General features: G+C 45.9%; 1 protein-coding gene across 1 annotated transcript in view; it reads right to left on the bottom strand.

Moving 5' to 3' along the window:
* The window catches only part of CNGA4 (cyclic nucleotide gated channel subunit alpha 4), a 456,695-nt gene that overhangs the window by 421,744 nt on the left and 8,022 nt on the right, over positions 1-26,929 (bottom strand). Inside the window, exon 2 of the mRNA XM_069639616.1 lies at positions 5,093-5,259. Within this exon, the coding sequence (XP_069495717.1) occupies positions 5,093-5,259 (167 nt within the window). The remainder of the gene's footprint in view (positions 1-5,092; positions 5,260-26,929) is intronic.

Below are 26,929 nucleotides of genomic sequence, written 5' to 3'. Positions count from 1 at the left end.
TAGGCATATCCTGACCACAAAGGCTAGTAAGCTGCAGAATATCAAGGGAATCTTTAGCCTCCACTGGATGAGGTTAAGAGTCAGTTATATGTTTAGTAAACTGACTTCGCGAATCAGCTTCCAGATCAGAGCCCCTAGCACCCCTTAATATAGACCTATGTTGAGAGGCATATGGTCCCAACTGGAATCTTTCAGGCAAATGAGAAGAATTCTCATTTTGAGAGAATTCGGGGCTGGTGGAGGAGGTTTGATGACCATTAATTAAACCTCCATTAGGCACCTTAGACTTAGTTGAATTAAGGAAGTTAGGGACATAGAGGCCCTCCACTGGTCTAAATCCCATAACACTCGCCCCCATTGTAGACTCTCTATTGGTCAGATGACCGTCGGAGTGACAGGAAGGAAGGCTATCTATGGGAGCAGAAAAGGTATTCGAGGCCCCATCCTTGAGCAAACACATAGCTGAAGTAGGAACCCCCCCAGTAGATGAGTTCGTAGTAAATAACTCCTGAAATAGTTGTTTTACCATGTTGAGGTTGACCAAATTCACTGATAACAGAGTGATAATAGGCTCAGGATAGGTAGGAACTGATGTAGATGAAGCATTACACGGAGTGGTTAGGGGAATTGCATCAGAGACAGGTTCCATCTGTTTACAAACAATCTGGGGATCCAAGATAACTGGAGCGGTATTGTTTATAGGCTCCGGTTGAGTTAAAACTATTTTTGGAAGACAGGTAATAGAGGTTTCCTCGACCTGCCCAGTAGGAGCAACCCCCACCCCAGGAATATTATCCCCTAGTATAGGACTAAGTACCAAGGGATCAGGCTGACTAGGTATAGCCGGAATAGACGGTAATGAAGTTAGTCCAGCAAAAGCAGTGGCTACAGTAGAAGTAGCGGTCACAGGTACTGCTAATTCAACCGGATTCGTAATCCCCTTAGAAGGGGAGGGAATTGTTGCACACACAGGGGCACTTGCCAAAAAAAGGTTTTTAAAGAATTGATTATTATAAGAATTTATTTGTTTCATATTCTTCTGATTTTTTGTTTTCTTTATTTGTTGGTCATGCTTTTTTTAACTATATGAGAAAAGCCCTTTGACTGAGCCGTAGCCTTAGTGAGGTCGATAATATCAGCCTGTTTTTCCACAGTCAATTCAGGTTTAGAATCTAATAATGGGCAATATTATTTCCCTTAAGTGACTCAGCCATTACTTGAGTGGTAGGTCCTGAGGGTAGACCCTTAGAAAATGGGCTTAAAGATTTAGGGATCGACCCCTCTAGGGCTTTCTCTACTAGTAGTTTGGTAGTTACTTTTGTGAAAGTAATAACGGGATCAACATCCAGGATATGACCCACTTTTTTAGCCTCAGCCTTCATTGGGGAGATCAGGGGAAGTTGGTTAGAAATTCCCCTGTCCATACCATGAGAGGAAATCCCTGAGGCCCTATTGATGGGGTCCCCTGGAAGAGAAGCCGTTTGAACACTTAAGGCCATCTTGACCGAAGGTATTTCCGTAGTCGGATGAGTAGAGAAAACAGAGTCTGAAGACTGTTTTGTTATTAAGAGATGTTCTTCCTTAATAATTTTAACCAATTCTTCAAATCTATCCAGACCTTCCGATTTCAGAGAGTAGGAGAGAGTGCGATCTGACCTCTGACCATATGTTGTCATAAAGACTCACAAAAGAACTAAGAACCATATTCAATGCAGATAAAGTGGGTTGAGTTCATTTTATTCTGTCATCTGCATCTTTAAGTGTGTGGTGCATAACAGACTGGCTAGCATGATCCTTTTGTGAGTCTAAAAGTAAACCCCTTTTTCAAAGCCAATTTTGCTACTCAGCACACTCATCAATAAAATCAGTAAGTTCCGATAAGAGGCATCACAGGTTTGCTGAGTTAATAGAATTAGGATCCAAATGACTCTCAGCTATTGCCTTATCTGCACACTCTATGATACTAATATCATCAATGTCATTATCTCAGTGGTCTTCAGTGTCCAACTTCTTTACTACGTCTGCCAAATGCGTATGATCCAAAGTGACCACTGATAAGACTGAAAGCAGAGGTTTGATAAGGGTACTAGTGGCTGTCCTTTTTCCAAATAAAATAGATTTTTTTTCCCTTAGATAGGTTTGCGCTGAGAACCTGTATGAGATTTTATTTTAGGGGAATTAATCAAAGGTCTTGTAAGTGGAGTTTTAAACAATATGGGTTTCACTATAGGAATGTTGGCAATGCCAACAGGTGTAGCAGAGAGTAACATGAATAGAAGAAGTATGGTTAACCTCCTTACCAGAGGAAAATGCCTCAGTTGATAAATTAATACCAGAAGTACCAAAATTCCTATCAGCCTCTGGTGGAGGCAATTGTTGCACAGTAGACTCTTTCGAAAGAGCAGAAGATTAATTAGAATTCACAACAGAATCATCCGACATTAAGGCGGGTAAAGGCAGCCTAGGTTGGAGTGGAACGGGGGTTTGGTGCACAGAGTTCACTGTGATAAAATTCAGGTGATCAGTGTACATCTTTGCCCTAGGTAGGCTGCCCTCTTCCTCCAAATTTGAAGCTATAGTGGCCGCCAGACGATCCTCCTGTGCATCTATTGAGATATCTTGATTTCCAGTAAAGATGCAACTATTATTGGCTGGAGTGCGTGGAATAATACCCATCAGGTTAAGTAAATCAGTCCTTTCTTGCGAATGAATTTGGGCATGAGCCATACTTTTTTTGGAAACATAATCTTCCAAAGTGTCTCCTATTGTATGTTGCGACTTACACAAAGAAATAGAAATAGGTTTTCCTGATGGAATACCATCCATCGAGGGAGGAGAAAGAGCCAACACTACGGGGAGAGTAGAATCAAAAGAGGCCTCCAAAGCTACCTGGCTCCTAAGTCCCTTAATAGTAAGCAATATATAAAACGCACTGAATACAGGGCTTAGCAAAAATACATGAAATAGCACAAAAAATACAGTTTAAAACACTATAATAGAAAGCAATAAATATGGATCCCCTTCAAAACTAGGGATAAAAATCAAAACTGAATATAGGAGCAAGTATATCAATTGATTGATCTGTTTAAAGGGTCAGTCAATAAAAGAGAACCATTAAGCAGCGAAGATCTTAAGGAGCTCCCAGTAATAGGGTAAGGAACGCCCGACAGCTCGAGGAGTGGCCAAAGTCCGACTCTCCCCCTTACCCTGATTACTATTTAGTGCTAAGCAAATGAAGGAGCGTAAGACCTTAGTCTGAGGTACTCACAGGGTCGTGGCACAAGGACAAGTCACAACCAAACAGCAAAACAGCAGCTCCAGCCCTTACTGCCTCCAGGGCTTAACGCCACAAGGGCGAATATGCCGGCAATAAGTACTTCCTTCTTAGGCCACGTGATCAGTCACGTGGTCGGGTGAAGCACCGCCCCTCCTGGGAGCGCTTCGGGCAGCAAGAGCAACGAGCTCGCAGTGCTGCGTGTAAATGCAGTTGTCCACCGAGTTCGGGAAGCGAAGTAGAAACACACTTTCAAGCAGTGGATGCACATTACATAGGGCACAATTCTATGTAGCTGGTTGGTACGATCCTATACAAAAATAGCCTGCTCCATGTGGGATGCAAGGTGATTGGTCCCATCATCTTCTTCCAAGTGGGGATCATCTTCTTCCGTCATCGGGTACCAAGATTCTAATTGGCAATTTCAGTTACACAAATTACTATTTCATAGCTCTACCATGCACCTGGTATCAAGGAGATGAGCGAGACAGATACTTTTGAGGTTGTGATAACTTCTCAAAACTAGGTGAACCCCTGCTCCTCTCCCAGACAGACCGCCTCCCCCGCAGTCCTACTTTTGTTACCTTCTCCACTGGCACCGCACAGCACAAATCACATGAAGTGATGGTGGGGGCAGCCTGTCACCGTTCTCTGATGTTCCTGATCGATTTGCCAGTTTATGGGTTTCTAGCTAGGGGTCGTGGGTTGGCCATTGCACTCAGATGCTTTGGGCTTGAATTCAGGGGTCCCTGACTGAAATAACTTTTAGGACTGGACTGTCAAAGGCCTAGAGCCCTCACCCCCCGCCCCTCTTCTCGAGGAATAACTCTTCAAATAACAATTCTGGCCCTCCCTTGTCCTTGCAGGGCACATTCCTTCTGGGTTACATGTGCTAACGATAATACATAATGCTCAGGACAGGATTTAGGTGTACCAGCATATTTATAGCACTAGGTCTCAGTTTCAAGATGGTGTCTACCTTCTAAAATCAAAACCGATAACATCTACAATATTACTACCAACATTCGCTATGTTTCCGCTACAATCCAACTTCTATGGGTGACCCTCTCCCCCTTCAGTTTACCAGTTCCCCTACAATTTCTCGGTCTACAATCGCCTCATCCTAAATCGCTGAGGGGCCTGGGATTTCTGCCCCATCCCCCAACAGTCCCCCCTTTTGTTAATTCTGTATTAACTAAATCCCTTGCCATCCTCTCAGCCTCCTCATATCTCCATGTTTCTTTCTTGGCGACCCACACCTTACAAACTGAATGCAAACTTTCTCCTGCCTGAGCCTACTGCTCCAGTAGTGCAGGTAAGATATATACAGCCCCCATCTCCTTCTAGGTCAACCCAGTGCTCCTCATAGTTTTCATGTTTTCATGGTTGGGGTGCATAGTAGTGTTCCAGGGTAGTCAATTATCTGCTCTAATCTCACCATGCAATGCCTATTTGAGTAATCTGTTTGTACCTGCCCATCTTTTGTATAGCAATGTGCACTCCTTACCCCAATTGAAAGCATCATCATCGCACTCTATGAGATCACTTTAGCACAGCATCCAAGTCCCAACTGTCACATGCAGAAAATCACCAGCAAGAACACCACCACTGGCACTAGTATTTTCACGACTACTCCCATCCACGTACCTATGAGAAGAGGTAATTGAACCAATCGCTCTTTTGAATCCCTGCTTCCGTCTGCATGTGCTCTCTGAAGGTGTGTACAGCCTCTATTATCTGTATGAGAGACCTGTTCACAGCATTATTTGGGGTTACGCAAGTACAGCAGGATTCACCGATTCTTTTACAAACTCCTACCTCCATGGCTGTAAGCAAATTGAGCACATACCGGTTCCGCAATGTCATTAACCGGATGGTTCTCAGTTCAACCTTGATTGCATTAAATCCTTGTTCAGTATTGTTCGCCAGCTGTTTCAGTTCCCACTTGACAATTTGCAGCCATTTAGCATTGGCTGCTGTTTGTACTTTTGGCAGCAACAGAGAAGCTAAATAGTTAGATCGCTTCTTCCTTTTCAGGAGTATGTTTTTTCTTCTTTCTCTGGCAAGATCCGGAAGATAGATAGCTGCAGTGGCGATGCACAGTCGGTTCTGGCAGTGGCATGGGGACCCCCAAACTTCCTGGTTTCATAGTTAGGTGCGCTTCAGGGAGCACAAGAAGAGCTAAGTGCAGCGTGGTCAGCAAGCATATGCCCCTCCATGATGGTGGGAGGTGCAAGAACGCATGCTGGTCACAGACCAATCACATATCCATCACTGCGGCGGTTCCCCCTTTTGAGGTCTGGAATGTTTATTGCAATGTTGCACTTGTCATTTGTACCCACAGGGACATCTTCTGCTTTATAGAAGCACAACTGCTATTCTTCTTGTTTCAGCACCTTCACTGGCTTCTTCTTTGCTTCAATCAATGTAAGCTTTGCCATGAGGTTCCCCCGTACTGTTGACATGTTTTGTTTAGCCTCTGAATTAATTCTTTTTGATATGCTACAAGTCCTCCTGCCATACAGCTCATCACAGTCTCTTCCCACCTATTGGCCACAAACTTCACTCCTTCCAGCTGCATGTATGGTTTCTGTTGGCACTGTGGGCTTTGGCATTACGGGCACACTGCTGTTCATCTGGATTCATCATCACAAGGTGTATGCTGTGCTCTTGGAATGTGCTTCACAACCTACATAGTGCTAGATGGACACGACATTGAGCATTCAAAAGCGGACCCTCTTGCAGTACTAGTACCTTGGGGGCTCCCGATGTGTATGGTATTAATGAGCAAATGTAACAACTCCCATTTACCCTCTGTTTCCCCACCGATCTCATGTCCGCGTACCAGCTATTACTCATCTCTGGATGGTGCACGTCCTCTATCATGTCAAAACCTAAACCTAGGCAGCTGGGGAGCAGGTGTAAGTGGATCTAGGTCACCTGGCCTAAGCACCGCCCACCTGGTGCCTTCCTGGTTGCTGCTCTTTTTCACCACTTAGCAAGCCCTGCCCACCTTGTGTCTTCCTGCTTGCCGCTCTTTTCCCTTCTTAAGCAGCCCTCCAGCCTCTTTTCCTTTGCAGCTGGGGAGCAGGTGTAAGTGGATCTAGGTCACCTGGCCTAAGCACCCCACACCTGGTGCCTTCCTGCTTGCCGCTCGTTTTCACCACTTAGCAAGCCCCGCCCACCTGGTGCCTTCCTGGTTGCCTCTCTTTTTCACCACTTAGCAAGCCCCGTCCACCTGGTGCCTTCCTGCTTGCTGCTCTTTTCCCTACTTAAGGAGCCCTCCAGCCTCTTTTCCTTTGCAGCTAGGGAGCTGGTGTACGTGGATCTAGGTCACCTGGCCTAAGCACCACCCACCTTCTTATCCCTGCCTCTACCTTCCTGCTCTTAACTCTTAGATCAAGGGCATCTCTCGCCCGGGCGACAAAGTGAAGGGCAGTGAAAGAAAAGGGCAATTCCTGTTCGGACCAGGAGGATCCAGGGTCCAACCCCCTGCTAAAACAGCAGGGTAAGCATGCACCAACATGTGTTTACACCCTCTATCCCCACAGGCCATCACCACCCTCTCTGGTCCCCCTGTGTTGTTCCCTTGTGCCCTCGCTTCCCGCACACAGGAGTCTGTCCTGATACATTCTAGTTTCACCATCACCATCTTGTGGCCAATGCTGGATTTTACTTTTATGGACTTCATTGATTCATGGTGCGTCACCCTATCTCAACTCATGCTGGACTTCCTTTGCATCTTGTACTCATGGTGGCCCGGAATCATGCTGTTCCCATCTTCATCTTGTATCCTGGCTTGCAACATTATGTGTTACTACTGACTTCTGCAATTGTATTCGCTCACCCCTCTTGCTTCATCACTATTTTTGACTGCTTACTCTCTGTTCTCACATCCCCTCCCCTCTCCCTTTTTCCTATCTCCTCCCCTTACTTTCTTCTATGCACTTACTCTATCAGAATTGTCCCTGGACCTAGTATGATAGCAACCTCGTCTGTCGCTCCACCATCCCCTTACTGATCCCCCCCCCACTGCCTCCAGCACTATCTGAAACATTGTCAGGCCTAGTATGATAGTCACTTGTTTTGTTCCTCCCCTCCCTATCTGCACCCCTCTCCCTCACCTTTTGTTTTTCTCCGGCTCTACCAGAAATGTCATCAGGCCTAGTACAGTAGTCGCTTGTCTGTTTCCAGTTCCTTTGCACTCTCCCCCTCTCTTCCTTATTTATGTCTTAGCTCTTGCACTATCTGAAATGTCGTCAGGCATAGTACGATAGTTAATTTCACATCCTTACTGTTCATGGCCTGTAAGAATGTCATTGTATTTTCCCTTGTTTCCTCTCTTGCCTTTAAGCGCTTTGAAACACATTGTGTATAGGTGCTATATAAATAAACTATCATATCATATATATTCGTCATATTTCTTAGTTCTAGTTAGCCTTCTAAAATACTTTAATATGCTGGAATGGCACTTATAACTTTGGGTCTGATAATATACTTGTATTCATCACATCCCTATTTATTGATGTCTTGGTGTCAATTTCAAATATTATATTATCGTCCCCATTCTGATAGGTACACCCACCCATGGGACACCTCCCTCGAATATCCCGCCCTTTTATATCCCTCAACCATATAAAATTCCATGCCAAATAAATTCCAACACCCAACATAAAAAGGCAAAATACTTTCATAGTAAAGTGTATCACACATGCATAGGCAGAAAAAGGCATAATATTATTAGGTGTCTTCATATAGTTATGTTGCCCATGAGGAATAGGCGAATCAAAAAGCAATTGTGGGGGGGCGAAAGAGAGGAAGTGCTCAAAACGGTCAAACTATTAACACATAAAATCAAGTCTGCATATAATTAAAATAAGCAATGTTAAAACTCTGCCTAAAATTTGTATACCTATGTACATTCAGTAAATTGCTTTGCAAATGTCTACTCAGTTGTAGACACTATTCATGTAGCACTGTCAGGTTCCTTAATGGGGGTGCAGCATTAGGAGCCTGAAAGGTGTACCCAATATCACAGCTCCCGGACCTTCACCGCAAACGGAGTGGCAAACACAACAGTAAAAGGGTTGTTGTATCTAGGTTCACTCCACCTGCGGACAAAGTTCCTAGTAAAGACAGAATCACTGGGCAACAATTGGAGAGGTTGTGATGTTGTTGAAGTAGGTACAGTGTTGGTTGTTTCTTCAGATCAGCATGGTGCCATCTGTTGAGAAATAAGTTTAATGGATCAGGTTAAAACAGTCAAGAAGTCATTCAATTCCTCACCCATAATGGACGCTGCCCTGTGAGCATCAGAGGCCTTTCTCATAGGAGACACAGGCGTATGCATATGCCAGCCTATTACCACCTCATGTAGTGATAAGTGATGATCATCACAGGCCTGTGTGTGCAAACTGAATAAAGCAAGAGGAAGACGGTGTACCCATTTTCTCTCAAGGGTAGCAAACAGCTTAAAAGCTGTTACTTTTAATAATCCATTGATCCTCTCAACAAATCTGTTGGCCTGAGGGTGGTAAATTGTGCACATCTGATGGTTGATGCCCAATAACACTGTTATTTCTTTGAAGAGCTCATTAAAGAAATGGGTGCCATTGACTGACTGCAACATTTTGCATGCTCCCCAACAAGGAAATACCTCTCTCACTAAGAATTTGATAGCGCATTTAGCATCTGGATGTGCACAAGGACCCGCCTCAACACACTGAGAAAAGGGACACACAACTACAATCATGTACCTACTCCCATTACACTACTCTCCCACGTCAGCATAGTCTATGTGAAGCTCCTGGAATGGGCAGTTGGGTGAGGCAGTACCCCTCTTATTGTTCGCAGGGTATGGCCAGTACTGTCGGTTTGACATGTGATGGTGCCGGTGCATCCGGCCTCCCCATTGAGTCCAATGGGGCTCAAATGGGAATGAAGAGTAATATTTTCTAGCACCCGGCAATGGGGAATTACCGGGACCGCCGGGGCTGTAATGCCCGAGTAAGTCCCCATTGCCAGGTGCTGGAAAAATCATGACTCTGCCAGGGTTATAATGACCCCCTATGTCTGTATAATTTGTATGGGTCGTGCACTTAACCACTGCTGTCTTAGAAGGTTGAGAAAGTGCATCGATCAGTTTGTCTAGCAGCGCTGTATGTTGAACAGGAGACCCATCAGCCCTCTTAAACCCTCTTATTTTCCACCTAACAAGCCCAGAGTGCACCATTGTTGTTACAGAGGCCGAGTCAGAGTAAATAGTCACTCGGCACCGTGGGATGATAAAAGTGCTTCAATAAGCACTATAAATACTACAGCCTGGGCAGAATGATGCATGGGCAGCCTTTTGAGTATCAGTATTTCGTATTCATCATCCACTAAACTGACAACTGCCGCTCCAGCATGCCTCAGGCCCGTCCCCTGGTCAATAGTTACTGAACAGTCAACAAAAAGTATTCCCCCCCTTCAAACAGGCTATCTCTAGCCATTGGTATGTCCTCCTCATCCCCCTCAAATGTCACATAATCATGCCTAGCACGGTCCTCCTCGATACATAAGTCTGTCAGAAAGATGGCAGGGTTTACAGTCTTGCATCAAACTATGTGGATGTTTTTGCAGAATAAAATGACCTCATACGTGGGTGCTTGCTGTGTGGTCAATGTGGACTTGGAGCGTTCTAATATGGCAAATACTGCATGTTTACATACAAAGTTAAGGAACACCCCAAGGTGATTGTGGAGCTCTTTTCTATTGCGAAGGCAGCAGCAGCAAGCACTTGTTCACAAAGGAACCATCCCTGCATCCCTTAGTCGAATACCCCACTGCAATAGGCCAGTGGCTTGTGGCCCATTGTACTCTTTTGCGCGAGGACTGCTGTCATCTTCTGACCATCGGAATGGGAGAACTCTTTAGTATAGTCAGGGGTTGTCAACACTGGGGCAGTGGAAATGACTTCTTTTAATTCATTAAAGCTTGTGAGCAATTCCTCTGTCCGTGTTATCCTATTGCCTGGCCTTTGGGCTTTTTGAAGGCCTTGCAACAGAAGCATAGTGAAGGCAGTGTAATCCAAGTTCCACGCTCTGCAGTAATTACATAACCCAAGGAACTTCTGCATTTCCTTGACATTTTGTGGCTGGGGAGCACTGCGCACCGATGCAGCAGGCTCTGGTGTGATTTTCTTCCCATGGATATATATTAATTGACCCAAGTAAAGAACCTCCAGGAGACAGTAGTGTAGTGTTGCCTTATCCACATTGTAACCCTTATGTGCTAATAGCTGTAAGAGCGTGACAGAGTCCCTCTGGCACTGTGGTTCATTGTCACTGCACACTAGCAAATCAACCACATAATGAATGATGGTCCTGGTGACCTGTTTGTTTCCCAAATCTGCATGTAGTATTCTGTTAAAGATACTAGGGGATACGCAATACCCTTGCGGTAATCTCGTGTGTTCATACCATTCTCCCCCATGTGCAAATACAGTGAGATATTGAGAATCAGGGTACAAGGGTATAGAAAAGAAGGCATCTTTTAGATATATAACAGTGAAATGTGTGGCTTGCTTTGTGATATTGCACAAAATGGTTGCAGGGTTAGGAACGACAGGAAATTCTGCCTGTGCAATGTCATTCAAGGGGCGGAGATCCTGTATCATTCTCCAACTTGACCCCATCACCTTTTCTATCGGGTATATATCCATGTTGTATGGAGAATTCAAGGGCACAATGATTCCTTGGTGTAGGAGTGCAGACATGGTGTCTTGTACCAATCTTCTGCTTCTTTGGACTGGGGGTATTGTCTCACCCGGGGCAACACTGCACCTTGTTTAAGTGTGATTTGAACGACTGCCACTCCCTTTAAGAAGCCTACATCATGGGCATTGGCTTTCCATAACCTCTCAGGAACCTTTGCTAGGCCAGTCTCAGTGAAAGAGGGTATTTTTACAAGGGCCATCAGGAACACTGTACTCTGCGATACTGCACCATTATCTCACAGGGAATAGAAATAGCTAACACGGTTTCTAGATCATCAGACACATTCTCAAATAATTCTGCATCTGTTACTTCTTTTAAGGGCATTGTCGGCTCAATGCACAATACGGTGCATCATTGACACAAGTCTAAATCAGTCCCGATTACCACAACCCTCCTTTCCGACAGCACCAATGACTCCAAATCCAATGAAATCACAATCCCTGTCACAAGCTCTGGGGATACAAGAGGCTCTGACCATGGGCAAAACATCCTCCCGTGTGTCTCTGCCATCTACTGCTTATGGTATTTCTGTTTGGTATCCTTGTACAACGGTAATGCACTACACATGTACTCTAATGGAGCAGCTACCCCCATATTAAAAACCCTATGTTTACAAATATCACACCATACATAAAATGTAGTTTGTCTTAAGCGCTCCTACCAGTCATTCACACCCTCTTCCCCATCGACCACTTTTCAAGCCCCTTCTTTTCCCCTCACTACATGCACCTGCACCCACACACACACCACTTGTTCCACATTCCCTCCATTGGCCTCCTCCTAGAACACAACATAAATAGAAAATACTAAAACAACAAGCTAAAACAATAAACTAAAATAACAACAACCACTACTTCACCTTATTTACCCACACACGATATATTGGGCCCAGGAATTCGAGCCCTCTAATTATACGGAGCCCCAACTTCTGTATTCTCGTATCTTTATTCAAAATATGGCACCATCTTCTTCTCTACCTCGGAAAGGATACCACTTCTCAGTTTCTATTCTCATATAATAAATAATAAGCTTTGCTCTGCAAAGTGCCTTAGAATACATTTTTCCAAAACCAAAACCACGCAGTGTGCTGGTGCTAGGAAAAAGGCCAGATTCAGGGCACATTTTAACCTAAATGGACAGCCCCTGGAGTCTGTGGACTCATATACATACTTGGGGCTGATCTTTTCAAATAACTTGAAATGGCAGGACCAGATAGCAAGGTGCTCACTTTCGCACTTGCGTCAGTGCGGTCTCATCAGGAATCTGGTGTCAAGATTGGAGGGTGAGGCTCTTTCGGTACCCCTAAAGATTTATCATGCCTAGACAATCCCAGGGATTATCTATGGTGTCGATTTATGGGGAGTAAATGATTGCACTGCCATTCAGATAGCCGAAAATAGATTTTTGAAAGCATTGTTGGGTTTACCTGCTAATGCGCCATCCACGCCAGTGGCATGCGAATTTTGCCTTATTGAGATTCAGTATGCCATTATGATGCAACCAGTGTTTTACGGGCTGTGCATTTGGAATAATGAAGCCTTGTTTTTTTTTAGGGTAAGTTTGGAGGAGGTTCTCTCGACGCCACTTGGTAGGAAACTTCCTTGGTTCTGGCATGTCAGAACCATGCTTTTTAACATTGGACTGGGGAATCTTTGGAGTGACCCCACAAGGGTGGGTAGTGCCTAAAAAGTGGTGGTCAAGAATAATCTCAGAGAATGGGCTTGGAGTGAGATGGTTGATAGTTGCCTAAGGGGGAAAAAAGCAAGGGCCTACCTGTTGATTAAGGACATCTGGGTGTCAGAGGCATTTCTGGACCTCCCGATGGTAGCAAAATTAAAAACCTGGTTTGCAAAATTCCGATTAGGCATACTCCCATTGCCCCCAAGACTCTGTTAAGTGGAAGAGTGGGTCTTGCCCCTCGTCCGTATGCCCCCTTTGTGGTAAAGGGCGAGAGGATGAGGCACTTCTTCTCTTTTTTTGCAAGGCCCATTCCTAGGCAAGGGGGCGTTGGCTCACCCCGGTCTGGAGCCACTTAGTCAACCCCTTCAGCAAGTCGTGCCCTGCAATGTTGCACCCACCCTGAATATGTCATAGCAGTCTTAACATTTCTAAGATCTGCCTTCAAGAAGAGAATGCTAGGAACCAGAATGAGCACCCAACTGGCAAAGTAGTAGGTTGGTTGGGAGGCGTGTACCAAGGCCCTGATTGTTAGAAGCTGACCAATGTCTTATCATTGTATGTAAATTCTAACCAAAACAATTTTTAATTTCACCGAGAATAATGTAGATACTAATGTAAATTGTGTTTTTAATGTTTTATATCATAAAAATGTGTACTTTGATGGAGATTTATTTTCCGAAAATAAAGTTAATGATGATGATGATAATACATCTCTATATATATATTTATATAGCTATAACTGCCACATGGTCTTAACATGCTACTCAATATATTCGGACAACATGCCACCTTGCATTCTCATCTTCCTCTATTCAACACACAAACACACACCCACACACTGTTCCCCAATTTCCCTCTCAGTGTCCTTCCCTGTTTTCACCTGCAAGAGGTGTACTTAGGCCTGCGTGTTTACCGAATCTCCGTCATCACGGGGTCCCATTAAGGGCCTGCACCATCCAAGGAAATGCGCCCCTCTCCAAAGAGCAGACAGGAATTCTGTGCAAACGGCTCCTGTACACCACTACGGGTTCCATGCTTGGGACTGGTCGCTTCAGGCGGGCGCTGCCCCTTCAGATGTGCAGCTAGGAATCCTCCATCTCTGCAGAAAATCTGGGATCATGTCGGGGTCACTAAATCTGTTGAGTGATCCCACAATGCACACACCAGAAAAAAATACAACCCACTGGAGAAAAAGTCCCAGCACACCTCTTGCAAGGAGAACAAGGTTTAATCTAAAAAAATATAAGTATGTGCTAACAATGAACTCTGCTGCCACGGAGCGTCTGACAAAAACAGCACAAGCAATGTGTTATAAAGGTACACATCATCACAAGTGATGCACATTACATAGGGTACAAATCTGGGTACTTGGTTGGTATGACCCTGTACACATGTAGCCTGCTCCACGTGGGATGCAGGTGATTGGTCCCAGCATCTTCTCTCCATCTTCTTCCACGTGGGGATCTTTTCTTCCTTCATCGGGTACAAAGATTCCAATTGGCAACTTCAGGTGCATAAATCACTATTTCATAGTTCTACCGTGCACCTGTTACCAAGGACGTGAGCGAGGCGGATACTTTTGAGGTCCCGATAACTTCTCGAAACTAAATGTGTATCCCCGCGCCTCTCCCAGACACGCTGCCGCCCCCACAACATTCCCAACCGCAGGCCTACATTTGTTACCTTCTCCCCTGGCACCTCGCAACACAAATCACATGAACTGATTGTGAGGGCTGCCCGTCACTGTTCTCAGATGTTTCTGATCGATTGGCCAGTTCATGGGTTTATGGACAGGGGTTTTGGGTTGGTCAGTGCCCTCAGATGTTTGAGGCTTGAACTTGGCAGTCCCTGACTAATATATCTTATAGGACTTGGCTAGGCAAAGGCCTAAAGCCCTTGCTCCACTTCTCGAGGAATAACTCTTCAAAGAGTGATTCCGACCCTCCCATGTCCTTGCAGGGCACATTCCTTTTGGGTTACATGCACTAACGATAAGACATAATGGAGAGGTGTGTATGTGTTTTCAGTGAATCAACCCTCTTCAGGGTTGCCAGGGCTTACAAGGAGAAGATGCACCAGCACCCTCCTAACACTCGGGACAGGATTTAGGCATACTGGCATAGTTATAGCACTAGGCCTCAGTTTCAAGATGGTGTCTACCTACTAAAATGAAAACCTACAACATCTACGATATTACCAACAAAATTTGCTATGTTTCTACTACAATCCAACTTCTATGGGTGACCAGCTCCCCCTTCAGTCTCCCAGTTCCCATACAATTTCTCAGTCTACAATCACCTTGTCCTAAATCGCTGAGTGGCCTGGGATTTGGGCTTAGCCGGGGGGCCCAAGAGCTCCAGATGGGAGGAGAGGAGAGAATGGTCAGGCCCGAAGAGAGGAGTAGTGAGAGGGTTAGAGAGGGAGATATCAGCTGAGATGAGCGCATCTAAGGTGTGCCTGGCTGAGTGGGTTGGGCCAGAGGGAAGGATGGTGAGTGAGAGAAAGTCACAGAGGTTGCAAAGGAGTAGAGTGGTGGAGTCAGGAGAATCCAGATGAATAATGAAATCACCAAGGAGGAGAAGCTTGGAGGAAGCGGTCAGAAGTGAGGGGGAAAGGTCGGCCCACTCAGAGAGGAAGGGGGAGATAGTCCCAGGAGGTCTGTAGAGGGTAGAGATAGTGAGCAAAAAGGTAGGAGAGACGCAAAGCTTGCAGATAAAACATTCAAAGGAGGAGTAGGATTGAGTGGGAATGACAGAAGCAGGGTCCGATTCAGGGTAGGCAAGTGCCACACTGCCTAAAGACCGATTAGACCTGGGCTTGGAGAGGATCTTGTAACCTTCAGGAAGGAGAGTGTCAAAAGCAGTGACAGAGCGTGCATTCAACCACGTCTCAGTGAGAGTGAGGTGACAGATGTCAGAGGAATGTTTGACAGCAGAATGAGAATTGAGGGTAGCCAGATGAAGCTGATTGCCACCTTTAAAGGTTTACCGAGGTGGGGCACAGGGGCAGGGTACACCTATCAGCGGGGACAGTGAAGCCAGAGGGGAGGCAGCCAGAAGAATGGCAGGAGAAGGGATGGAGTTAATGAGAGACAGAAGACACCTGCCGAGAAGGAAGAGGTTGGGCTGAGAGCACTGGACCATGATAGTGCCATTCTGGTACACATTAATGAGACACCTACAAGATAGCAAGTGTGCCAAGAGACCTTCCCACCTGGTTCCACCATTACTGGGACGGGAGGAAAAAGGGGAGAAGAGAGAGATCTTATGGGGAATCCATAAGTCAGAAGAGGGGACAGTGAAGAGGATGTCAGTAATAGTCAGCCTGGAGGAAGCATTGATGTAGGTGTCAGCAATGGACCATCCTGGGTTGGAGGACAGGAGTGCTTTTTTAAATGGTTTCCTTCCAGTCTTCGAATGAAGGGTAGGAAAGGAGGAAAGGAGATAGAGTAATTAGATAGGAGAGATAGAGAGTACCATAGTTGCAAAGGCGGGGGAAGGGGGAGTAGATGAAGAGACTGCACTATGCACAAGTAACTCACCAGGAAGCCTAGTAGTAAGTCAGTCACCTCTGGGTATTAAGTGTGTTATAAATAACCAATCATATCAAATCAAATCCAATCAAATGCAGCAGATGAGACAGTTAGAGAAATGGTTAGCAGGAATAGGGCCTAGGTTACAAGATGTAGTGGGAAGCAGGAACAATTCAGCATTGGTAAGAAGAGAATTAGCAACCATAAATAAACCAGGATAAAGATAGCAGGCCTAGCAATTGGCATAACTGACTTTGGGTAATTGTGATTAGAATTCCACTGTTCAAAGAAAGAAGGCAATTAAATAGCACAGCTAGAGGGGTTTAGGGCAGCCGGAAACAGTTTTCCAATATTAATTACAGACAAAATACCCATACATTGGAGAAAGCACAGCACATTACAAAATACCCAGATTGGACTTTTCAAAAATGCAGATAAAATGATCACAATTGGAATAGGCACAGTAATAGGTTACAGGCAGGAGTAAGGTTGGAATGGCGATGGGTTTATGCAAGTAAAAATTGCAACAAGGAGACAGGTGGGATAAAAGAGTCAAGAACAGAATGCCTGGTAGAGGTAAAGGTAGTCCAGTGAGGGCCAGTGTAAAGCTGCACAGGCAGGTGGTGCACCAAGAGAAAGTTAGCATAAAGAAAAGGTTCAGCATTGGCTAGTCACTTAGCCCGCAATACATTTGAATGTTATGGCTGAAAGAACGATGAAACCACAGCGAAAAAAGAAGGTGGAAGAGTATTCATGATTGCACCTTGGATTTTCGATGGGCCAAAATCGGGGAGTAAAGGCCAACATACTGAAGGAAACAGCAGGGGTAATGAAAATGCAGGTAGAGGGTGATTGTTGAGTGCAAGAGAGCAGGGAGGCTCAGGAGCAGGCAGGCAGGGCACTGCTGTCTCAGCAGATGGTTTTGATCCTTTAGCAGACCAGTGGAGCGAAGTGTAACGTTCGGCAGAGAGCGCTTACTTTAAGGAAGGAGCTGGAAGCCGCAGGCCTCAGGAGGGGCAAACATAGATTCGGAATGGCTAAGCAAATGGGCAAGGTGGAGTGGCCCTGCGGCCATGGCCAGTCAGGGGCCCTAGTATAGGGCCTTTGTGCTGGGGCCGGCTCACGCTTTACAGCTCCCAGAATTGGCCAATGTGCTTCCCGGGCAAGTCAAAAATAAGTAGGGCAGGCTCCTGGGCTCACTCTCGAGGCACTGCTGTGCCCTTAATGGTGGTAGCCATATTTAGAGGTAATGAGGCACACTGAAATCACACAGCCCGCAGGGCTTACCTAGAGTAAATGGGAGAAGCATCCCTCGTGTCACAGCGACTCAGGCAAGAAATATGGAAGTGAGCAGCCAGCAACTGCATGCCGGCTCCGGTTGCAAGCAGGAACCATGGTTCATGTTGGCCGGCTGTTCCACCTCCGCACTAAAACTGCACTTACCTGCAGAACCTTTGTGTGCAGTTCAGACATTAACAGTCCCAGCAGGAAGTTTTAGTAACGGAGGACATCCTGCCTTCCGTTGCTCCCCAGGGGTGGCTGACCATTATCTCTCTACTAAGACAGCCTTTTCCCCCAGTGTTCCTGCCTTCTTCGATCTGCTCCATTCTCCACCGCCATGCTATCCTGCGAATCTCATCTAGAATCTTGGATCCTTGTGGTGCCGGACTGTGTGGTGCCGGCCTGCATGCTGCCTTAAACATTGGCAGTTTTACTTCTCCATCATTAGCGGAATGCTCCACGAGTGTCCCTGCTAGCATTCAGGACCCCATGGTTTGGATCTGTGACATTTTGTTGGGGGTAAGCTGCTTCAGCCTAGTGTGTAAGAGGTTTTCACCAAGCATATCAGGCCTCATGGGTTGTGGGACTGTGTATCTATAAAGCCCAGACTAATGGACTAGATGGGGGGACTATGCAGCTTCCCTGACTTGTGTTAAGACTAGTTTAAAGGTTAGTCCTCTGCATGCAGACCTCATTTTAAGTTCTTAGCATATGGGACCTAGTTAAGGAAAGTTGAAACACAACATCTTCCAGATCTAATTTGTGGTATGGTAGCACACTGAGTTAAACCCTCATGGGGTGCTCTTGCTTCTGCTATTTGCTACCTCCTTTCTTCTGTCTAATTAACATCTGTCATAGGTCCTGTCCTACTGAGTCATGAGGGTTGTCCCATTTCCCAGGTTATGAACCTGTCTGTCGCTCTTCGAGAGGGCACTCCATGATGTCTCAGGCAATGCTTTGGTGAAAGAAACCATGATTGGAAGGGACCCCGTAATGAGGAGTCTGGCAGTCACCAGCTGTTGCATGGGCCACCTGGACTCTGCCTCCTTTTAACTTTTCCCCAAATCAAAACTTTGTTGGCCTCCCCCTTCCCCCACTCTGCACTAGCTCTTATGTCCTCTCCTTAGGGGTTAACGCCATAGGTTAACCCCCAAGGAGAGGACATAAGAGACATGAGACATAAGGAGAGCAGGGAGTCACCACTCCCTGCTTCTAGAATAATCCCGCCCGCCACTTTCCAATCTGCCTGGTAGTTAGTGGGTAAAGGTATCCTTTTAGAGCTGAAAAACAAGAAGGCCAGCAGCATTTGGAGCTCGCCTTTATTTGTACATGTTAAGCAGACTCACATTTCTAGTCCGCAGCATTGAGGCAATTATAAAGAGTCAAATACTATATTCCCATATTTCCCACTTTAGTGACACACCCTGCACATAGGTTCCTTTCAGACACATTCCCTACCCCTCACTGGTCAGCCTAAGAACAGGAAATGCTATTATTTTCCTTGACTCTCAAGTCATTCCCAATTTCTCATAATACACCGTGTCCATGTTTTAGCCTTTTGGTACCGTACCATTTCTCCATATTCCACTCTACTCGTTTGTATGTATTTGGTAAATGGGCTATATGGGGGACCTCAGGCTCACAGCTCAGTATTTCTTCAATGTCTTCAATTCTTGGACTGATTTAATAAATGCTCTTTTTTTAGCTGCACTTTTTTGTAACTGCTACATTGGTTATTGCTAGTTTGCAGTTCAAATGCTTGCAAAACGGTGGGTTCATCCGGCAAAATTCAACTGTACACACAGGTCTGCTGTCCCATATTCTCCCAGACAGGGGTCTTAGTGAGGTCTGTGGTCACGTTGCCGTCATCACTGAAGGAATTAAAGGGCCTCCGAAGACTTTGCGTTCCGCTGCACTATCCAACCTAGTCTCAAGGTGCGGGTCAAAGGCTGCATCAGCAATGGAGATGGGCTCATCTCCCCCTGGCAGGCTGTCCTTCGCCCCCATTCTGGTATGAACACCTATTCAGTGCCGCTTTCCAATGGCACAAGGTCATCAAAGCCTGATGTGCCCCCACTCTGGATAATTAGCTTGTCCTTTCATGGTCTTGCCCCATTATTATTATTCTACTTCTCCCAGATTGCCCGGTTGGGGAGCCGGAGCCTTGCCGGCACTAATGACCATTTACTGCTGCAAATTTGGCAAATTTGGAAGCCCGGTGGAACACCAAAGCTCACCTTCACTTGCATATTTCAAACTGACCGAGATTTCTGTTCTGCACAGTGTAAATCAGTTGCCAAATGCTATATCTAAATACGTCCGAGTATCTTTTCTATGTCCATGATGGCCTGAGTCCAAAAGGGAGGCCACGGGGATCGAAAATGGGGCAATTCCAGAATAGGAAGTGTTTGCTAAAGGGGGGAAAGTTTAGGATCCAGACAGTAGAATGTGACGGGGCTGCTGATGTAAAGAATGCTGGCAGGACTGCTCTACCCGCACGCCGCCTCTACCACAGTGGGTGAGAAGAAGAACAAAGAATTGCCAGGAGCAAGAAACCAGAAAAGGTGAGGGGAAGCTTGCAAATTTAATTTGCATTATAAACTGAAAAGGACCAAAAGGATCAATGCTGGGTGCTGTGCTTCAGTAACTCTTCTGTGGTTTTACATGTGGTTCTGAGTAGCCAAAAAGAACTCAGACAGAAAGGGGGGTGGGGTGAGGAGGGGCTAAGGGTGGTGGGCACATCACTGATATGATATGGCATTTATAACGCGCCTATACACAAGTGTTTCAAGGCGCGACGAGGCAAGGGAGGGGGAACAAAAAGGGACGACAGACAACGATTTTACTAGGCCAGGTGTCATTCAGATCGCGCAAGTGCAAGGGAAGGGGGAAAGGGAAAAGTGCAAGGGGGAAGGGAGAGGGGAAAGTGCAGTACATGGGATAGTAGAATAAATAAGATAAATAAAAAACGGCTAGATGGTGGCAAGTGCAAGGTAAGTGCAGACATAAGTGCTGGTAGGGGGACTGTAGAGAGACAGAAAACAGTCCCCAAGTGCAGGGGTTGTATTGTATTTATTAGGTTTATATAGCGCTTTACGCCAAAGCGCTGCACATTTTAAACAACAGGGTACATTTAACGATAACAAATTAACAGTAACAGTAGAAGCAAATAACAATTTTGAATTTTGAATGAGACCAACAAAACAGTATGTAGAGCATCTAGAGAGAGGGGGAGGGGAGAGTAGTGGAGTGGAACTGGGAGGAAGAGGGAGGAATGGGTAGGAGGAGGAGAAGGGGAACGGGAGGGGCGAAGGGGGTGTGGAAGGGGGTGTGGAGGGAGGTGATTAAGGGGAAGAGGGAGAGGGTGGGAGAGGGGGAGTGATAAGGGGGAGGGGAATCATGGCGGAGAATGGGGAAGCAGAGATTTAAGGGAGGTGCGGAATGAGGAAAAGGTAGGAATAGAGCAGATTGAGAGAGGTAAGGAGTTGCCAGGCAGGCAGTGCAGGTGTGCCCAGGGCCCGAGATCAGAAAGGTAACCAGTGCAGTTTCAGCCAGGAATTCAGCTGGGGAGAGATGGAGAGAAAGCAGAAGCAAAGGTGAAGGTTTTGAGGTGCTTCCGGAACCGGAGGTGGTTCTCCTCAAGTTCTAGAGCATCATGGTTTAAGCACCTCAATCCTACAACTGAGGCGCGTGGTGCTGACCTCTCACCAGGCATGATGACTTCTCAGTGTGTTAGCCAAGTGAAACTGGTGTTGCTCACAGGGGGCAGCATGTGCATAGTTCTTTCACAATCATTGCACTATATGCAGGGCACTGTGGAGCGCCACATAGCTGTTCTTTTAATCCAAGTACTTTGCTCATTGCCTTCTAAACTCTTTGCAGTTGTGCATTCTCGGTTGTGCTCTTGTGTCCTTTCAGAATGATCCCAATAATGTTGCCTAACATGGTTTCATATATGATGTCAGGTTGAGTTGACATGTGGCTGTTATTGCATTCTTGCAAAACTAGAGTTGAGATGGGTGGAGATATAGACTACTGCTTGAATTGCAAACTGTAGAAATAGGAAAGGGGTGCTAAAACTCCAGACCCCCCACCCCCAAGTTTTCTTGAACTATTTGCCACCATCTGCCTTCACGCAGCTGTGCAAAAACCTCCACCTGTAAACCCATTACTGTGCCATCAATGGGTTTCCCCGCTAGCATTCAGCATCATGCCTCTCAAAGGTGCACTTCCCTCTTCGCTGATGAAGCTGTTGCCCAGCGCATGTTGCCTTCAATCCCACCCTCTCGAACCCACCCTGCTTTACAAAAGAATCCAGGTCACATCTCTCTCCCCACCAATGGCCACTCTGCCCCTCTAGTTTGGTGCGATGGTGGTGGCGCAGTTTCCCCACACGCTGGCATCAGGCCTTACCTGGGTGAGCAACTGCTAATTCCCACCGCCGCCGGTCATTGACCGGTGCCATCGCGCATTGGCAGCGTTCTGCCCCGTTTCTGTGCACTGAATGGCAGGCATAATCAGGGCTGGCTGAGGCTAGGCCTGGGCATTCTGTGCCGTCGCCCAGGGCCCGCAGGTAATGGGGGCCCCATGGCCAAGCACCAGCTGCCACTTGTAAATCAAGTAATGCACTTTGTATTCAAGAGGGGCTGCGATGTATCCAGGCGCGATGCTTTTTTGTCTGTCCCAGAGTGGCCGTGCTGCCCATCACCTCACGACCCTATGTGAATCTCTAGAGAGAAATACCCGCCGCCCCACCCCCACCCCCATGAAATGCTGCACGCAAGGTCTGATTGAGGACACACAAATACAATGTATCACTCTCTTTGCGTTGCAGAGCATGTGAAGTTAAGCCATTCTTTTTTGTACTTGTTCTTAAGGTTTTGGTTGAAAGAACTGAAAAAAGTGCATTTGTATTCGAAAAACGCACAGAAATCTCCAGTAAGCAACCTTAATCAATGCCTTTGACCATGCCAATTAAAATATGCAATGCAGTTTTAAAAAAAAATATCTCCTTAATATTCATGTGTTATTTGACACACCAAAAGCATATTCTTTTGTTGAAAATCACATTTTCGTCTCCCTTTATGAAGCATGCCCTTGTCAAACAATGAACACCAACCAGGTTACCTTATCAAACATTTTTTTTCTAACTGTAAATCTTTAAGGTACATTTTCAAAACCCACAGGAAGTTTGAAGCCTTCTGCTGAACTGCATTCTGGTATTGGTAGTCTTCCTTTAATAAAGTATGAACGTTTCTAGTCACCTTTAAAAAATAGAGTATTATTGAAAGCAAAACATGAGAGGGATGTGGAGGGAAAAGGGGCAGAGGGTCATGTGAGACATGAGCATTTGCTAGGCAGGTGGGATGGTAGATTGGTGGCCTGGACACTGGAGGGGTTGTTTTCCATGCACGTGGCACTGTGCTGATTTTCAAGGCACAAGTCGAGGGTACACGTGGGTGGACAGTGAATGCCCACTTTTTCCAAAGGGCGATGCCATCCCCCTTGGGTTGTTTTGAGGTTGGCATTATGTGTTTGCTCCTGTGTTTGGCCACTGGCCTCTGAACCCAGGTCGTCACATTCTCAGCACAACCACCCAAAAGTGTCATCAGAGCAACTAGAACACAGCTATACCCCTGATAAATCCCCTCTCCCTCTCCCTCCCCCCTACCTCAAATTCCCCTCCCCCTCACTCCCCCCTACCTCAAATCCTACACCGTTACTCCCTTCTCCTACCACCTCCTCTACCTTATCCCACTTCCCCCCTTCTAAATAGTTCTACTTATTGTTCTAATGACCTGTTCATGCTTGTATATAGGTTTCTCTCACTTTTGTACCCGTTATATTGTAAAGCACTTTGGCTTAAAGCGCTTTACAATATTCAATAAACATAAAACAGAGCAGGTCCTGTATTTGGGATTTTGCTTTGCAGAGAATATTTCCATATAGATTTTTGAGTTTCATTGTTGTTGGGTGTGCACCTTTTATACTTTGCTGGCATCTCCTCTCTTGGGTTATTTTAAGGGTGGTGATGATTATGTTATGTTACTTTGGATATAGTGCTCTATATATCATTGGAATGATCTCAAAGCGCTGGTAGGTTGAACGCCCTCGGGAACCGCAGTTCAGGTCAGTAGAGAGAGAACGGATTCATTCCATCCATTCATTCCATCTATCCATTCCATCTGTTCCAACCATAATACATTGGGATACATAGCGATATCATTGGAACGTTCGTCTATAGCCCTATCGGTGGGCGTATTCATTGAAGACAAGGTTGGGAGTCCAGTTGTGTATTTAGTCATTGGGTTGTTAGGAGTTCAGTCGCATCTTTAAGGTTGATGTTGGCATTATGAAAAGAGCCATGTTTTTAGTAATTTGCAGAATGTCATATAGTCTTGGGTGTGTCGGTGTATCTTCTTTGAAGGGGCAACGCTGATTTGTCCTGTGCACTTTCTTCTCATAAGAAAGGCCAACTGAATTAACTTTGCAGATTTCAATTTTAGATGTGTTCACTTCCTGTGTGCATATCAATGAACCCCCCACTTTTTTTGAGGTCTAGAGCCCTGTTGACTTTGTTAACACATGAAGAACTTTGAAACTGCTTACTCTCACTGCCTCACAGCCCTTCTGGTAAATAGGGTCTGCTTCGACCGCACATTACTTTTCCCAGCCACCCCAAGCCCAATCCCCGCCCGGACATCCTTGAATCCTGCGGCCACAGCAAGAGACGTTCTGTATGTATATAGCTTAAAAAATAGATAAACAATAAGTGTCATCGCTCGTGAAAGACAGGGAGACCTACACATCCTTGGGCTTACTCCCAAACATTCATTATTAGTTTAAAAAAAAATACAATTTTATTAGTTATAAAAACACACAATCACAAATTGTTTCAAAACATTAAAAGTAATGTATAAAACCACAAGTATATACAAACATGTAAACAATTATTCCAAGGTACAGCAAAACATCTATGTACAATCTTTACACTGGATTCCTCTCACTAAAGTGTATTGTTCGTGCTATTGCGCTTTTCGCATTTTGAACCCAACTTGTACAAGTTTCTGTCCTAACCATGCACTTCAATGCTGGACATTCACCAGGGGCAACATATCCACTTGTGTGTGCTGTATTTAGAACCCAACGATGTGTGTCAATTTTTTCTTCCTAGTCTCTCTGTCAAACCCTGTTGAATAAAGAAACTTTTAGTATAAAATAATAATAATCTAATTCGATCGGTACAGTCCCTGATCCCTTAGGACTAAGATATATTATTCAATAAATACCGTGTAGGCAACTTGGGTATTATTACCAATGCCTCCGGGATACCTTTACTAGTTGCTATGGCTGGCTTCCTTGATATAGGAATGTCAGTCTACTTCCTCTTCCGGACCTAGAAAAAATTAACAATAGAAGCCAAAATCAATAATGGGTTCTATACTGACCTTTGATATTATTTAAAGCTTGAAATGCCCCCAGTGTTTTACCTAGGAGAGCTATGGCATCGGATTAACTGGGTGCTCCTGTGGGGATGGAACCAGTCTCTGTTGTTCTATTTCATAGAGGGACGCAATTTACAGAAGCTGGAGACATAAATGTAAAAAACGTAAAGCCACAAGGATAGTAGCTTCACAGCAAACTATGCATTATTCTACTACTCTCAGGTAAATAATGCATGCCACTTACTTGGGGATACCTCTATGCCTGTTCAAAGGTCTCTACAAAAGAATGAGGGGCAAGGTATAATCTTGCCATTGGCTACACGTCCAACATTCTGCAGGGCCAGAAATATTTTCATTAATAAATGCAGGGCCATGTCCACAAAAGGGATCACTGATCGGGTGCTGAAACAAGGGGGGGGGGAATCCTCCATCCACTCTTACCTCATGTAATGCTGGATACTACACCCATGAGACACCAGTTATTAAATCTGCGGGTCTCGCATGTTTCAAAATGAATGCTATTTATGCGTTGAACGCCATGACGTCATCGCGCTGACTTCCAGGAAAGTGAGTGAATTAAAAACCTGCAGGAACCGGGGAAGTAACTAGAAAAAATAGGGATGTTTCTACAACAAGCTGTTTCATGGATGGGATAGCACAAAGTGGCATGGTTCTACTGGTGTCTAAGAACTTCAAGGATTAGGGTCCAAACCAGACCGCTCGAAACCTATTGTTGAGAGTCCATGGCCCACCACGGGGTGCTAGATCCGTTGGTTTTTAGAAGCTGCTTCGTAATAAGGCTGCTTTTATTCTACCGCTCCTGCTACCCCACCATCCCATTCCCCTTTTCATGTGGTTCCTCTTTCCACTGTGGGTTCCCACACCCTGCCTCCCATACAATACCCATTCCACCCAGGTCCTCTACTATTCCCTCCTCCTCACCTCCTATTCTCTGCCCCACCCTCCCAGTCACTCTGCCCTCCCGAATCCTCCTTTTTTGGCACTTTTCCGCTCACACCTCCAGGGACACCCTAATCTACAAAGCAGAAGTACGAAGATGTGGCCAACAGAACAGGCACGAAGAGGACTACAATCGTGCACATACCCGTACCCGCGTCGTGATGGAGCAGACATTTGGCCTTTTGAAGACACGGTTCAGGTGCATTAGCAGGTAGGGTGGGGCCCTCCTGTACGGCCATGAGACGGTGGCCAAGATCACCATGGCATGTGTCATGCTGCACAATATGTGTATCAGACGGAATGTGCCACTGCCCCCTGACGTTAAAATGCAACCACCTGATGAGGATGATGACGGGGATGAGTACGGAGGTGACGGGGATGCTGGTCATGCAAGAGGCGATGCCCAGGAAGGACGCGATGTGCGACAGCATCTGATCAACCAAATATTCTGAGACACATGGTTTAACTCTGTAGGATGGATATGGGTATTAGTGCACTGGTGTCTGTGGTGAAGCGCACAATGGACCCTGTCACCAATAAAGTACACATACTGAATGACGAAGTCCAAGCCTGTGTTTCAACTAGTCACCAGTGCATTAAGGTATAATAAGATGAAAAAGTGCATGTCCCCAACTATCCCACCACCCTTTCGCCCACCCCACCCCCCACAGCACTCCCGAAACACCCTTTCCCCTCTCCCCCCAAAACACTCCCGAAACACCCTTTGCCCCCTCCCCCCACAACAACCCCATGTGTGGCTTGCACAATGTTGGTGTCCTGCTGCACACGTGCCAGCTAGACCCTGCTGTCCCTATTTCCCATTGCCACCACCACCATTAGGAGGTTGGGATGATGTGCGCCTCGTGGTGCGCATGGAGCGGTGGAGGGGGCTTGTCTGCCTTGAACTCACAGATGATGAGGTGGCTGTCTGTCCCTGTGGTGGTGGTAGGAACTGGCGGTCCATCGCGTCCGCTATGCGCGTGAGGACCTGCCTCAGTTG

The sequence above is a fragment of the Ambystoma mexicanum genome, chromosome 7q (genome assembly GCF_040938575.1).
Source record: "Ambystoma mexicanum isolate Mex_15411 chromosome 7q, UKY_AmexF1_1, whole genome shotgun sequence".
NCBI classification, from domain to species: Eukaryota; Metazoa; Chordata; class Amphibia; order Caudata; family Ambystomatidae; genus Ambystoma; species Ambystoma mexicanum.
This window is presented reverse-complemented; position numbering and strand designations above follow the sequence as displayed.